Below are 16,619 nucleotides of genomic sequence, written 5' to 3'. Positions count from 1 at the left end.
CTCCCAGCAATGAAATTCTTCCACCAGGATATATCATATGTACAGACAGAATTAGCAAAAGAGGAGGCATGGCGCTGCTCTTTAAAAGCTACCTCTCTATAGAGACTTTAGATGAAAAAACACTAAACCTTAACAATGCAGAGGTAGTATTTGCTAAATTAAACCTTAACCCCAAAAAAACATATAGACATAATAAGATGCTATATGCCACTGGGGATAATATCCAAACATTAGAAAATACTGGAACAGTACAAAATTACCTCAATAAACAATTGTCAAGGTAGACATCAATGTAGACTAGTTAGACTGTAACTCCCACCAAACTCCAAATATTGCATCAACCTGCACTGATTCACACAACACATTGAGTCACCCACTAGGAATAATAAGCCATCCGACAAACACTCTTCTCTATAGTGGACATCAGCAAACAGACCAGCTCTCTACTCCTACTCTGGCTGTCTTCCAGTCTCAGAGAGCACTACCCAACCTATTTACTTAGGAAATGAGCTAATCCAACTAAACAAACTGCATTTAAACAAAGAACAGGAAACAACTGAACCCCAACAACCTCATAGATATAACTCAAACACTAACTGCACACCACTTGCACTTGCCTTTTCAGGAAGCTATTGATTATTTTAACTCTACCTTCCTGTCTACAGTAAATTCTCAGGTCCCTAGCAGAAATATATGAATGAAATCAAACTATGCCCCATGGTTAAAAAAAGAAACACAATCACTACTTAAATCTAGAGACAAGGCATAAGCAAACTGGTCCAAAACAAAAATACAATCTAAGCACCTCAATAACCCTCAAAAAAATTCTGGACAGCTATAAATATACTTCTACCAGGCAAAATCAGTATACCCCCTCCCACCACTACTATACAGATGACACTGCCACTCAATTTAATAATTACTTCACTGAAACTATCTTAGCACTGTTCAACAACCATACCCCCCCTCACACCTATCACAGCTACCACTGCCTCTTACAATGGCTTACAGTCAAAATGTCGACATTCAGTTGCACAACAGCCTCTTCCTTGAACATGGTAGGAGTGACAGTCAGAATGTCGACGTTCATGTGTACATCCGTTCAGAAGGACGTACACAAGGCAGGGAATCAAAGCATGGTTGGCAATGAAATTGCTAACATTAAGATCAACAGAACGGTGTTGATCTTGTTGTGTCGACATTACAACCTACTTAATATGTATGAGTCGAGGATATGCGTCGCGGAAATCACCGTTCGCGGTTGTGATTTTCATTCTTTTGATAGTAAACCTCTTACAATACAAATTCCAGCTTCTCCCTGCACCCTGTAGCTACACAGATCAAAAAATTACTTAAACAGCTAAAACCCACCACATTAGCTTCTGACAACTTACCTGCCAATTTCCTAAAACTAACAGCAAACTGAATAGCCTATCCAGTATCAATTCTTATCAATAGATCCATGCCAGAACAACAAGTCCTTCTCCTTTAGAAAACTGCACGCATTATACCTCTACATAAAGGTGGCTGTTTAATTGCTCTCTCTAAATACAGACCTATCGCAACTTTATTACCATTGTCCAAAATACGAGAGGGTCATCCACAAGCAAGTTACTGACTACCTACATGCTGACAAACCTCTAACCAATACTCAGTACGGCTTTTAATCATTTCATAGTACATCCACCGCTCTAATGTTTTTCACCAATACTGTCAACTATCATAGGAACAACAATAGCAGCCTAGTTTAAAACACAAAATCCACTTAATAAATGGCTGCGTCAATGCTCTACCCCAGACTAATCTTTCCCTTAGACTATGCTACTACCTCTGCCTCACCTGCTGACTAAACTAATTTCCTTCTGTCAATTCTATTACTATACCACTTGCCTCCAATATTACACAGTACTATGCCTCGGTACAGCTGATGTCATGTTAGACTAGACATTTCAATTCCTTTGCAAGCTACAGCCAGAGACAATGTAATATTGGTCTCTCTAGCTATGTACATAGAACTGTATAAGGATACACTATCTCTACTTATTGTTCAATCTTTTGTTGCTTGTTGAGTTGCTTAAAACCTATCATGTGTTATCTAGTCTTATTAATCCATCAGTTAAGCCTTGAACTATAGCTGCTGTCCAAATTTTGTCTAAGATAGTTTAACATCTTTGTCCAATGTATAGTACTAATAAAGTGTATTACTGCATGTTCACTGTGGAGCTTTTCTCCCCAGGCCTCTGCTGAAAAAGGACATATGTCTCAGTCAGACTTTCCCAGTAAACACGTGTAAATAAATAAGTGTAACAAAAGTATGAGTCTTTGACCAAGTGGCTGCAGCACAAATAGAAGTCGCCTAAGACGTAGATGGTCCAGAACAGAAAGCCTCCAGAAACATTGATTCTTCAGGAGAAGGAGATTGGGAAGACCATCCACCCTTATGTTTTAGAATCTTGAGTATATCTCCAAAGCAGGTGTCACCAAGTAGTGATCTGGGGGATCTTTCTCCCTCATCAAAATCAGTGTCTTCTGTGACAGACTCCATGGGTGAGTCTGTGCGTTTCCTCTTCCAAGGAACCTATTCTGTTGGATGTTCGAGAAAGGTATCAGAAGAGGGGGGAAATTCCTCTAGAGGAACTGTTTGGAGACTTCCCAGAAACAGGTTGTCCCTGTGGAATAGGTCTGATGGGCTCAGAGCTCAGAATTAAAGATGGGAGATGGGTAGGATCAGAGACAAGACAGGATTGGTTCCCTGTGAAGAGAGAAAGCCCATTCTACCACCTTGAATGCTGAATGACTAGGGGAAACCTCTTCCCTACTCCGAGGAAGGTAGGTAAGGGTTGCCCCTGGATCGTGTCTTAAGGGAAGAATCGGATTCGAGCTGTCCATGGCCGAGGCTCCAACAGGAAGGGATGGATCTGACAAATTCTGAGCCAAACCCAACTACCTCGGATCTGACGTTGACCTCTCAGAACTAAGACCCACTCAGATCAGAGGGTATTGGAGTAGAACTGGTCAGGGACACCATAGGAGTAGAAGAATATACTTTCACTGCATCCGATGAACCTCTTGGGGATTTCACATCCTGAGACTTCAAAACCACCGGTCAGGTCGGAAAAGGAGAGGGAATGGACTTAGCAGATGCACTCATGTATCCAGGAGGCGACAGAGCTGGAAGGACCCTCATCTGGATCTGAGGCCTGAGAAATTTCCACATCATCCTATCCACATCCGCTTCTGAGAAACTCCTAGAAGATCTGGAAGATGCTATGGATGAGTGCCTAGAGTATTTCTTCAGAGTCTTCAAAAGTTTAGTGGGCACAGAAGGTGACATATTTCAGTGTGTACTCTGGTATACGGCTTCTGTGGCTTTAAGTGAATCTCTGACCCAAGGACTTAGGATCCGAAAATAAAGTAGAGTAAGGGGTGAAATGACAACAGGAGACAAACCATTTGGATCCAATGAAAGCTTTGGATCCATGTAAGTCCCAAGACGTTTTGGATTTGAGGAGTCGCATCCAAAAATTTTCTGATCTTGTCCACTGGCACCGAAGATACTTTTGGGACTCCTGAGGAGATCTTTACCTATCCAAAGAAACTGATTTGGGTGTTTTTGAGGGGGGTTTGAGTCTCAGAAGCAGGAAGCAACTCTTTTAAAATCAGTTTACTGGACCTGTCTGATAACGCTCTGGGATTACAGGTGGTGCAAATGGGACAAGCCAAGTCAAGATGCCCTGCTCCTAGGCAATACATGCACCATGCATTTCTTGTGGGCATATGAGTCTGGGATCTTATGTCAAGAAGTGCACTTTTTGAAGCCAGTTGGTTTCTCAGACACAGCCAAGGAGAAAAAACATGATGCAAACAAGAAAAGCACAAACAAATTCAATAATGGTTGTTTATTGAAAAGTTTTAAGAAATGAAGGAATACCAACTACAGAAAATCAGAGATACCTAAATAATGTAAGGAAAGGGAGGTACCAGCAATTGTGCCAAGACTACTCAAGCTGAGTAGGAGTTATGAGTAAAGACAGAAGAAATTCTAATGCCAGTGAAAAATTCTAGAGAGGAATCAGACAGAAAAAAACAAGTTTTAGGAAAATAAAGTTAAGAATAACTGTAAAAATTATTAGAAAACTGCTTACTATGCTCGAGAGTGGAACCTAAATTTAACCACGATAGGGGCAAACAAAATCTGGGGTGGTGGGGCTGGAATAGAGCATTATGGATCAAAGGAGGAGTGTGAGAGCAAGATCCAAAGTCTAGTGTATGTGGCCGAATCAGATCCAAGGATCAGATTTGAACCCATTGGTGAGGAAGAATGAAAAGAAGACCTTAAGATCCAAACTTTGCCTGTACCCAAAGGCAAACCTTTTACATTTGCTTTGGTATACTCTTCTGGTGCTAGACTTTTGTGATGCAGTAAGAACACAAACTACATTTTCTGCAAATCTGACGTCCCTAGCCATCACTACAGTTGGAGTAATCAAGTGAATAATTTCAAGGTATCTACGTTTAGGAGAGGATGCCTAGATGGATGGGAGATGAGATCTGGTCTGTAAGCCAGCATGCAGGGCCGTACATATGAGGTGAGACCAGAAGTACTGGAAACAGACTTATTGAGGTCAATAAGGGGCAATGAGGATCACTTTCGCCTTGCACCTTCTGACTTTTTGAATGAACTTTGCAATCCAGAGCAAAGAAGGGAAGGCATAAAACAGACCCAGGGACCAAATGTAGATCACAGCGTCCCTTGGTAATGGACACGGAGGAGAGATTAGGGCAAAATAACTTTTGCACTTGTTCAGGTAGGACACAAACAGGTCGCACCGTGGCAGGCCCCAGTGACAGAAGATTTTGTTTACCACTGTCTGAGGGACCACTCATAAGCCAAAATAATGTGCCTGCTCAATCTGTCAGCTAGTATACTGGAAGTCCCTGGGATATGCATTGCCAGCAGAAAGAGATAAGACATCTCGCACACACCACCATAACCTCATGGCTTCTCAACCTAATGAGTAAAACCTGGGTTCCCCCCTGCTTATTGATGCATCAGATCACTGACATATGGTTCATCTGAACTGAGATTGCACCCACTGGAAGAAAATCTTGAAATGCCTACAGTGCCAATAGGACAGCTCTCATTTTCAGGACAGTGATATAAAAACTATAATAATGGTGTCCAAGCAACATGGACAGTCTTCCCTTCATTATGCCCCCTCACCAACCCTTAAAGGACAGCATCCGTTGTTATTTCTGCTACAGCAGGAGGAAAAGGAGAAGAGAAAGGATGACATGCTAACAAATCTGTGGACACAATCCACTATCTGATGCAAGTTCGGCACACTGGTGTCAACCTGATTGGGATGTTGAGGGAGTGATAAAGCTGCGACAAATGAACTAGGGTCCTCTAGAAAGCCCTCATGTGAAATCTGGACATGAGACAAGGTGACAGCTGATGCCATAAGTCCTAGAAGTTTTAGACTTAGCCATGCAGGTGGATAGTACTTGGACTGCGGACTCTCTACTGGAGAGAAATCCGATGTTGTGGGAGGAAAGTTGTTTGCGTTGTGATGTATAGCTGGCATTTGATAAATTCCATGAATTGACCTGGTGTCAAGTTCCTCTTTTGCAGACTGAGTGTAATGCCCAAGGTGTGAAGTAACCATTCCCTTTGAAAAATCAAGAGATCCCTAGTCGGAGCTGTTAGTAGCCATCTGTCTAAGTACATGTACATCTAGAACCCTTGAAGTCTGAGGTAGGCTGTCACTCATTTAGTAAATACCTAGGGGGCTGTGGAGAGTTACTACGGCAGAGCTCTGAAATGAAAATGATAGGCTCCCAGCTTGACATGGAGAAACCTTGAATGTCTGAGTAGTTTTACATAACCAGCATCCTTGGGATCTATCTAGCACATCCAGTCATCCTTCCTGAGCACACAAAATGGACTTAACCATGACCATCCAGAAATTTGGTTTAGATGACCTAGATCCAATATAGGCTTTAGGTCCCCTGTCTTCCCTGGAACTACAAAGAATCTGAGATAGACATCAGCACCTACCTGGTCTGGTGGGACCTGCTGGATGGCTTTTTTCTAACAGCTTTTCGACCTCTGCTGTCGCAGATTCCAGCTGATCCGCTGACAGTAAGAGAATCCTGTTTTTTGTCTGAGGCCTGGACAGAAATGGGATTGTGTACCTTCTGCTTATTATCTTCAACACCCATAAAACTGAAGTGATGGCCTACCAGGTTTGAGGGTGTAGGGATAAGTGCTCTCTGACTACATCCAGAGTGCAGCAGTCTGGTAACCACTGAGGAACACTGAAATGATTTCTCAGAAAAGGGCTGCAAAATCCTTGGTTTTGTGGACCACCTCTTTCTTTAGGGTGGCATTCATTAATGTTACCCTCACCCATGCTGTGGGGGGGGGGGGGGGGTTCAGAAGCAGCATCCTGGTTAAAACACTGATTTTTGGAAACGCATCATCTTCCCTCCTCACTGATTCTTAGAGAAGTTTCACTGAGAAGCGCAGAAACAGATTCCAACTAAAGAAAGGGTTTCCCATCCTGTCCACTTCTGATAACCGTTTAACCTTTGGACCAAACAAGGTGGTACCAAAGTGGGCACTAATAAAGGACGTCTTAAAGCCTTCCACAAAAATCACACAACTGCATCCAGTCATTGGGGTGTATAGCTATGCTGGTACTTGCTTGCACTGGCTGTTCCATTAGCTGCATTTGAAAGCAATTGCATGAAAACAGAGATAGAAGATAAGTTGGATACCTGGGATTCCACAGTCTTCTGGATATCCACTGGCTTATTACCTGAAAGAGAAATGCTGATATCCTTGGTCAATTCTCTTTGGAATCAAGTAATGAGGGCACTGTACTTCAGAGACCTCAAGGAAGTAGCTGATGTGCATGACTATTTTCCAAATCTGTTCAGAGCCCGGGATTCCCTGATTGGGGGTGGGGGTGGGGGGGCAGAGGCACTCTCTTTGGAGAGGTCATTCTTCGTTGCTGCCGCTATGACAAAGGAATCTATGGGAGATCTTTACTCCAATGAGGTCTGTCTTTTGGTGCAGCTAAACTCTTGGCTGATTTTTTATATACTGTCTCTACTATATCAGGCTCCTTACAAACTCGCTAAGCTACAAAATCAATGAAAGCACGGGGGGGCACCCAGGTAGTAGAACAGCCTCCTACAAAAGCCTCCAGGAACACGTATTCTTCCTGGCAAGGTGTACTGTAGACCATCCCACTTTCTGTTTCAAAAATTCTAGAACTTTGTTAAAAAGGACATCTCCAAAGGGGGGATCTTGGAGAACTCTCCCAGTCATCCAAATCTGTCTCTTCAGTGATGAATTCTGGGGATGAAGCTGAATGCTTCCATTTGCAAGTCTAATTTTCTATGGACCTGTCATTGAAGAACACCCGGTGACAGGTCTGAATCAGACAAGAGTTCAAAGAGAAATCTTCCACAAGATTTTTTGAAGTTGTCCATCCCTGATGACAAAGTGGATTCTGAAGCAGAATGCATAGAAGGTCTGGTAGGATCTGAATAAAGATGAAGGAACCATTTCTCTTGACCTTGAGAGAACCTTCCCAACTATACCAAAGGGGATGGAGCTGAAAAGACTCTCAACTATCCACATCCGAAGGAATGTCCACATCATTATGTCAACGTTGGCTTTGGTAAGGCTCCTCAAAAAACAGGCAGTTCTGGAAGAAGCAGCAACTAAGGATGCCCTGGATCAATACTGTAGCAGCAGCAAGTGAAGCAGAGGGCTAATCAGCTCCAGAGAAAAGTTGTTGTGGAGAAAGTGAACAGATCCAAGGCTTCAGAGCCAAAGAGGTTGCAACGTTTGGCACCAGGCCCATGCAGTCTGTGAGGTAGGGAGAAAGAGTTTAATAGGTCTCCTGATGCACTTCTCAGGAGTTTTACTTTCAAGAGTAAAGTCCTTCACTTTTGAAGCTTGTCTTTCTCCTTGTCTTTTTGCCTAGGAGCAGAAGCAGGAGAAGACAAGTTAGCCACATGGAGCAGGGATAAGACCCTTCAATATCAGTTTATCTCTTCTGCTCTGAATGGCTTTGTAGCTAAAGGAAGCAGAAACTTCACATTCTGTATCTAATTGCAATGCTCCTAGGCAGTTCACACAAAGGGAGTTGGGGTCTTCATGGGGAATATTGTCGCCACATTTTGTACATTTTTCTCTAAAGTAGAATAAATGGGGAAGACAGACTAGCAACTACTACAAATATAGAAAAAGCAACTATAAACTTTTAACACACTATCAAAAAGCAGTGCTAAACTAGTAGAGTTAAAAAAAATGAGTATAGGGGAGGTGAAAATTGCATTAGCTAAAGCAGAGCAGAAAAGGGTTTAAATATATAGAAATATATGTATACATCTACAAAGTGATCAAAAACACATCTTGGCATGGTGTTCACAGCTTCTATGACCACTTGCTTGAGTGGTGAACAAGATCTGAGGTAATTTGAGGATGGTAAGGGAATTATGGGTAGGGAAGGAGTTAAAGCCTTGGATCCGATGGTTTAAAGGTGCCAATGCCAGATCAGTGTCAGATCAATATCCCATTAACTGAATCAGAGGAAATGGACACGGGATCTATTGTTCACAGACATGTTCTAGGCAAGAGACTTTGTTCCAATGCAAAGGATACTACTTGCATCTTTGTCATTCCTTGCAAGTAAGGCAGTAACACTTTTACATTATAAGATGAACTCCTGTAAAAGTAGGTGGAACCTGTAAAGTTTATTACTCCACTATGCTTTGCTAAAACCTTAGATCTTTAAAAAAGTTTACAATTAATATGGTCTAAAGGACAAAAAAAAGTCAAATACACACACACAACTAAAAACATAAAAAAGCAAGCTCCAAGCTATATTTAACATAATGCAACCTACTACTGTTCATCTCAGAAAGCTAATTCCCACTCTCCAGATTTCCTTCAACATAATCCCAACAGGCCCAAGAAATGCCTTAAAAGTCGTAGCAGCAGTGAGCTATCCAATCATTATATACTGAAACATTCCAGGTTGCTCTTTTTGTCTCCTAGCATTGATACACTTCTAAAAGCAAACTGCAAAAACTTTAAATTCTGCCTAACTGCAACCAAGAAGCTTAAAAACAGATTGTTTGCTGTTTATTCTTACAAATATATGCAATACAAAGCCAAATGTTCTTTTAATGGTTAAAATGAATTGCCTACCTTACATTATAATACAGGAATGAATACCTGATTCTGGCAGCCTCTTTTTCAAGTCAGCAACAATAGTGATATATTTAGTCAATGCTTTTCTACCACAGCCACACAGCAAGACAAGTGTAAAACTACAAACACATATCCAAACCACTGGTAAAGATTTAGATCATCGATGTACAATGTCAGAATAGATAGAATACAGAATGGAGTTGCAAAGGAAAATAAGATGCTTCTCACCTTAAATCGGCTAGTGAACAACTCCATCTTCTGAGACAATTCTTTATGGCTATATACAGCTTGTAAAGTCTTCAGACATGTCAGGCGCACTTCCCCTTGCTAATGTGAAAGAAAGAAAAAAAAAAAAGCAAAAACAGAAAGTGTCAAATCAATATATTTTTCAAAATATTCTCTCAATATTTAAGGCAGCCAGCACTGACTAAAATCCTGAACAACTGAACATTTCATAAATAAACAATACACACATACAGCAGTATTAGGAAGATGTAAACTTTTGAACCAACACGTATACTATATTAATATCTTTTAAAACAGTCAAGTCCGAATATTTTCTGTGATTTACAACAACAGGACAAACACTTTCTAGAAAGACAGAGTCTGTATTATCATATGCTAAAATGAACGTCCTCAGGAAATCAGTATCAGGGGTTCAACAAGCAGTAGGCTTAGCTTTGATGCTGCATTGTAAGGCTGGGGGTTGCTTTCTTACTCTAGCTGCTTTCACACTCCTAGAACTGATGACCATAGTACAACAAAACTATTGACACTGTACTTCCAAAGGGTTATCCGCTGGATTGCATTAGATGTTAACCTGAAGTCCTCATCTGCCTGAGCAGGTTGTAGCTCAGGCAAACATAACTAATCTCACAGCACTGAAGAGATTATGGTATTTCTCTGTAGTGTCCTGGCAAGTTACCCCATTCAGTATATTACCATGGGTTCCTCTGAAAAAAAGAACATATCTTGTGGACTCACTAAAGAAACAAAAATCAACAGAAAAAACATCAGCATTTATTTGAACGGATTCATGTTCTAATACTGAACACTGTCCAAGCATTTTTTACTACCACTTTGGTGACAGTTGATGGTGGAACACTCATACAAATAGCCATTGGGATCCTTGCAGACTGGAATTAACCCCATCCATTGCTGTTTGATAATGTGCATCTGTGTCACTACAGGAGCATCCTACACCTTCTCCATTGTGTGTTCCTGCTCCCACACAAGATATCCACTGATAATTACTATCACCAGCTATTTACTGCAAAGGAAAGTTGAATGCCCATGACTTTTCACCTTTAAGCCTTTACTGGTGCATTTCGGCCAATAAAGCCAAACCGCACTAGATACAAACATGTCAGTTATTACCATTTAGTTTGGGGATGTTATTTAGGGTATTTTGTAGGAAACAATGTTTATAGATATCAGGGTTGATCTTAAACTCTTTCAAAAGTATAGCCATCAATCCATTTGTGCTGTTCTAACAAATTCAGAAAAAAGAAGAAAAATGTCTGCAGCTAGTGAGAATTAGCAATACTAGCCTGAATGCACCAGCAAAGACAAAGCAAAATGTAAGAAATCATGAGCATTCTGAAGCCATGTAACTGAAACTCTGGTATGTTCTTATGGGTCACAAATAAGAAGTTATGTACTCACCATAACGTTCCACCTGAGTAGGTATCTTCATTTGTTTGCAACCTTTGGGATACGGATCCAATCTCGGATCCGAGCCGGCAACTTTTACCACAGCATAGATCCGAGCTCCTAGCTCCTCCCTTTACCCATAATCCCCTGCCAACCCTGACTGACCTCAGATCAAGTTTGCCCGATATAAGCATTGTTATTGTGCCCCGGAAGGGGCTTATCCAAGACAGATCCTAAAGGTCAGGGGGAAGGAGGGGGGGATGGCTGCAGACAAATGAAGATACCTACTCAGATGGAACGTTATGGTGAGTACATAACTTCTTAATCTGAAGTAGAAACTTCATTTGTCAGCAACCTTTGGGACAGAGTCCCCAGCTACCTGAATCCTGGGTGGCCTTTATGGAAGAATATTCCGGAGCACTGCACAGCCAAAGGATGCCCTACCTCTGGAGACAACATCCAGTTTGTAATGGCTGATAAAGGTATGAGATGAGGCCCAAGTGGCTGCGGAACAAAAATCATCTAAGGGAACCCTAGATTTAAAAGCCGCCGAAGTAGCGACGGCCCTAGTAGAATGAGCTCGGACTCCCTGAGGTGCAAGCCTTCCCGAACTCTGATACGCTAAGAGGATACAACTAGCTATCCACCGTGATAGTGTAACTTTAGAAATTGACTTGCCTAAACTTGTTTTGGCAAAGGAGACAGACAACTGGTCAGATTGCCTATGACCAGCAGTCCGATGAATATAAAAGCGTAATTGTCTGTGCACATCCAAGGAATGCAGTTTGCACTCTCCTTTGCTCTGGTAATTGGGAAAGAACACGAGAAGATTAATAGATTGATTAATATTAGCTTCCAAAGATACCTTAGGCAGAAAGGACGGATTGATCCTGAGGTAAACTCTATCTGGATGGAAGGCTAAATATGGTGGTTTAACACATACAGCCTGAAGTTCAGAGACCCTTTTAGCTGAAGTAATGGCCACCAAGAAGGCAGTCTTCCAAGAGAGGTAATTAAGATCAATCGTAGCCGCCGGCTCGAAAGGGGGGCTAGTCCAGGCTTGGAGAACCAAAGACAAATCCCATGGGGGTACTTCCTCCCTGACCGGAGGTCTGAGAAGGAAGGTACCCTTGAGGAAAGCTTTACAAAGCTTGGAAGTAATTAGAGGGCCCGATTCATGCCCTACATGATAATGCGAAATCGCTGCTAGTTGTACCTTGACTGTAGAGCAGCTAGCCCCTTGATGAAAAAGGGTAGTTAGAAAATCCAAAACCAACTTAAGAGGCGCCGTGAAAGGATCCAAGTGATGGTGCTCCGCCCAGATGGAGAAACGTTTCCACTTACTTCGATAGACTCTTCTGGTGGAAGGTTTATGTGCTGCTACTAGGATGGCTTTGACTGGTGAGGAGATTCCGGGAGTCCTTATCAGGAGTGGAACTGGAGCAACCAAGCAGTCAGCTTGAGGTTGACCAGGTTGGGGGCCGGAAGACCCAGAGGGTGAGTAATGAGATCCGGGAGTGGATCCAGAATCCATGGTGGATGAATTAGGGGAGACCACAGGTACGGGAACCATGTTTGACGAGGCCAGAATGGGGCAATGAGGATCATTTTGCTCCCCAGCCGACTGGCTTTCTGTAAGAGTTTCAGCATCATGGGCAATGGAGGGTAAGAGTAAAGGAGACCAGGAGGCCAAGCATGTACTAGAGAGTCTCTCGGGGACTCCCCCTGAGGGGGGATTAGAGCGAAGTAACTGTTGCATTTGGTATTTGAAGGAGAGGCAAAAACATCGCAACAGGGTTGCCCCCATTGGGCAAATATTTGTTTCGCTACTAGAGGATTGAGAGACCATTAAATGCAGTCAGAATCAAATGACTGAGCCTGTCTGCTAGGATGTTGGACCGTCCCGGAATGTGCGTTGCAATGAGAAAGCGGTTGGTGGAAATCAGCCATTCCCACACTCTCATGGCCTCGAGACAAAGAGGATAAGACCTGGTTCCCCCCTGTTTGTTGATGTACCAGACAACCGACATGTTGTCCATTTGTACTGCAATCGTTCCAATCGGAAGAAGGCTGTGAAGTGCCTGCAACGTCAAAAGCACCGCCCTCATCTCTAGGACATTGATATGCAAAGAGGTCTCCGTGTCGTTCCACGTGCCTTGGACCGTTCTGCCTGAATACTGCCCCCCCCACCCCAGGCAAGAGGCATCTGTGGTCACTGTGGCGATGGGGGAAGGCATCGAGAATGGTCGTCCCGTGTGGAGACTCGGGGACCGGAGCCACCACATGAGCGACCCTCTGCAAGCCCTGCTTAGGGGAATAGAATGGGACAGGGGGTTGCGAGACAGAGACCATTGTACTTGGGGGGGGTCCACTGCAGGACCCTCATATTTAGACGGGCTAGGGGCAGTAGGGGAATAGCTGCGGCCATGGAACCTAGAGCCCTCAGGATCAATTCGGCCGGTGGAGCAGGAAGTCTGAGAAAGGCTTGGACATGCAACCTCAGGTTCTGAAGCTGATCGGGAGTCAGGAAGGCAAGCATTATTCTGGAATCCAATCTCGCCCCTATGAAATCTATTACCTGCGTAGGGACAAGAGAGGATTTGGCCATGTTGATAGTCAACCCTAGATGTGGGGCAAGGTTGAGGAATTAATCCCTGCCTGAACAGAGTAGATGCCTTGTTGGGGCGATGAGGAGCCAGTCGTCCAGGTACGGAAAGACCTGAATTCCCTGAAGCCTCAGGTGGGCCGCTATAACCGCCAAGACTTTGGTGAACACCCTGGGGGCTGAGGTGAGGCTGAAGGGAAGGGCCCTGAACTGAAAGTGACTGGCTCCCAGCCGGAAGCGGAGGAACCTCCTGGAGCGTCTGTCCACTAGAATGTGGTAGTACGCATCCTTGAGGTCTATCGAGCACATCCAGTCGTTCTCCCGTAATAGGGGGAGAATAGATTGTAAGGTGACCATTCACAACTTTTCTTTGGGTACTGCCAAGTTCAGGAGAGAGAGATCGAGAATGGATCTCAAGTCCCCCATCTTTTTTGGCACCAGAAAGAACCTGGAGTAAAACCCCGATCCGAACTGATCTGGGGGGATGGTTTGGATGGCTCTTTTTTGCAAAAGCTGCTGAATTTCTGTAGCAGCCGCCTCCCTTTGATTGGGTGGTACGTCGGGGAGGCTTTTGGTTTTGGGTATTACAATAAAGGGAATTTGGTAACCTCTGGATATGATACAAAGCACCCAGCGATCTGTTGTTATGGACTCCCACATTGCTAGGTGCTTCGAAAGACGCCCGCCGACTGCCTCCAGAGTGGAGCAGCTGGGCAACCCCTCAGGGGTTCTGTGTGGGCCTCTCAGAGAAAGGCTCTCTGGACCCAAAATTTCTGGGACCCCCGCTGCCTCTTGGGCGGCGTTCTCCCTGTCCTCCTCTGCCACGAGAGGACTGGTTGTTCGGAGCAGACTGGGACTGATGCGATTTTCGGAACCACATCTTCTTCTGACCCTTTTGGTTCTTGGAAAAGGACCTCTGGGGAGCAGAGAAGCGGACTCCGATGGCAGACAACGTCTTCCCGTCTATCTCGCTCTGGACTAAAGTGTCGCGAAAGGTTTTACCAAACAGTGCAGAACCATCAAAGGGGGCATTTGCGAAGGACGCCTTAAAGGGTTCCGAGAAGTCACAGTGTCGGAGCCAGGCCTGACGCCTAATTACCAGGCCGGCTCCGTCAGGTCTAGCGGCTCCTTCAGTGGCGTGAGACAAAAGTCGCATAGAGGTGTTGGAAACTGAATGTAGAGTAGACATTCGGGAGGAGTACAGTTGCGTGTCTCCTTCCGACATGGACTCTGGGGGGGATGCAGCGTATTCTTTTATTAGATCTCGCTGCATCCGGATGACGTGTGCCATATAGCTCAGCGCTCTCATGGAGAAGGTTGCTGAACTAAAGACCTGCTTCCCAAGGCGGTCCATCGCTCGAGAGTCCTTACTCAGCGGGTGGACCGCAGAGCTCTCCTGAACCAGCTCTCTCTTGGTGGCCGCCGCCACCAACATGGCATCCACGGGGGGACCTCTGCTCCAGTGTGTTCTTTCAGCAGGGGAACTCAGGATTCTATCCGGGCGCTTGGGGACTGGCAATACAGTGTCCGGCTCCTTCCAAGCCCTGGTGGAAATAAGGTCCACCAGGGGGTCGGGGGGAGGGGACACCCAAGAGGTAGATGGCCCTGCTTCGAACGCCTCTAGGAATACAGACTCATCAGAGGACGCCTTGGGGGCAGACCACCCTTCCTTAATCCTGAGCATTTCCATGATGTCTCCAAAGGAGACATCCTCGGGGGGTGACCTTGGGGAGTCTTCCCCTTCATCTAAGTCCGTATCTTCCATAAGGGACTCGGGTGAGTTCACGTGCCTCCACTTACACTTGGCTTTGTGAGGGACCTCCTCGGGGGGGCTGTCCGAGGATGACTCACCAGCAATATCATGTTCCAAAGGAACACCCAGAGAAACTGAAGCAGACTGTCCCAAAGGCCAGGTGATCGGAGCCCGGACCAGCTGAGAGGGAGTGCAGGGGGGAGCCGAAGCCAGGACCGGAGGTCCGGATGCACTCAACAGTGCCCTCGCCACCACTGCGAAAGTAGAGGGGGAGCCACTCTCGATAGGCTCAGAGAGTCGGCTCCCACTCGGATCCGAAGCGGGGACCGGATCTGGGGCCGAGACGCTCGGATGCAAAGGACACGTGTGCACCGACCGGGACGGAGCCGAAGTCACACAAAGTCCCTCGGATCCAAAGCTCAGCCCACGGCTCCGAGAGGTCGGATCCGACAAACTCGAGGGACCAGTCGGAGCCGAAGTAACCAGTACTGTCGGCTACATCCCACCCCCGGATCCGAAGCGGCTCGGCTCCGATTACACTGAACCCAGGAAGCGGGACGGAGAAGGAGCAATTGGAGCAAAAAATGGGGTCGAGATCCCCCCCAGAGAGGGGGGGGGGGCAAGAGCACTCCCATCTGCAGCTGGGCCTGGATGAACCTCCTCATCATCTTGTCCATGTCTGCATCTGACATATACTGAAGATGGACCTCGACGAGGCCACCGAGGCAGACCTAGAGTATCGCCTCGATGACCTCGACAGGGACGGGGCCCCTCTTCCCCAGGTCCTGGTGAAAAACAAGGGGACCGGAGACGAGGAGGAGGTGATCCAGAAACCCTGGATGGAGAAGCCCGCTTGGTGGGCGGGGCCGAGGAAGAGTCCTTGACCGCCGCTTATGGTGCTACTCCTTCCTTTTGGTTTTTCCGGCCTCCCTCTCCTCCAAAGCCGAAACGGGAGGTTGAGTCCCGACCAGAGGGAGGGAGATAGGGGTGGCTACCACCGAGGGCTGGGTGGCGGCCACAGAAGAACCGAAGGCCGGAGCTGAGTCCGGGGGCAAAAGGCCCGCCAGGATCAGCTTCGACCTCCGGTCCTTAAGTGCCCTGGGGTTAAACGCTGTGCAAATCGCGCATCCCGAAGAGAGGTGTTCTACCCCAAGGCACCTAATGCACCGGGTGTGGCCATCCGCCGGTGAAAGCTTATGGCCACATTCGGTGCATTTTGAAAAGATGGCTTTAGGGGCCTCCGACATGTTGTACAGAAAACACACTCACTAGGCCCCTACACACACCACAAACACACACTACGAATCAGTGAGGGTAGGGAGGAAAAAACTCTACACAAAAGATATAAAAGAGGGAACCTGAACAGTCGTACA

The 16,619-nt window shown here is 45.4% G+C and overlaps 1 protein-coding gene across 1 annotated transcript in view; it reads right to left on the bottom strand.

Annotated features, from left to right (window-relative positions):
* STAG3 (stromal antigen 3) overlaps positions 1-16,619 on the bottom strand; it is a 4,836,058-nt gene that overhangs the window by 2,962,415 nt on the left and 1,857,024 nt on the right. The window contains exon 11 of the mRNA XM_044077272.1: positions 9,464-9,562. Coding sequence (XP_043933207.1) covers positions 9,464-9,562 — 99 coding nt within the window. The remainder of the gene's footprint in view (positions 1-9,463; positions 9,563-16,619) is intronic.

Source organism: Protopterus annectens, chromosome 7.part0, assembly GCF_019279795.1.
Source record: "Protopterus annectens isolate FY-2018-M chromosome 7.part0, PAN1.0, whole genome shotgun sequence".
NCBI lineage: Eukaryota > Metazoa > Chordata > Ceratodontiformes > Protopteridae > Protopterus > Protopterus annectens.
The sequence above is the reverse complement of the archived record's forward strand: the minus strand, read 5'-3'. Positions and strand labels throughout refer to the sequence as shown.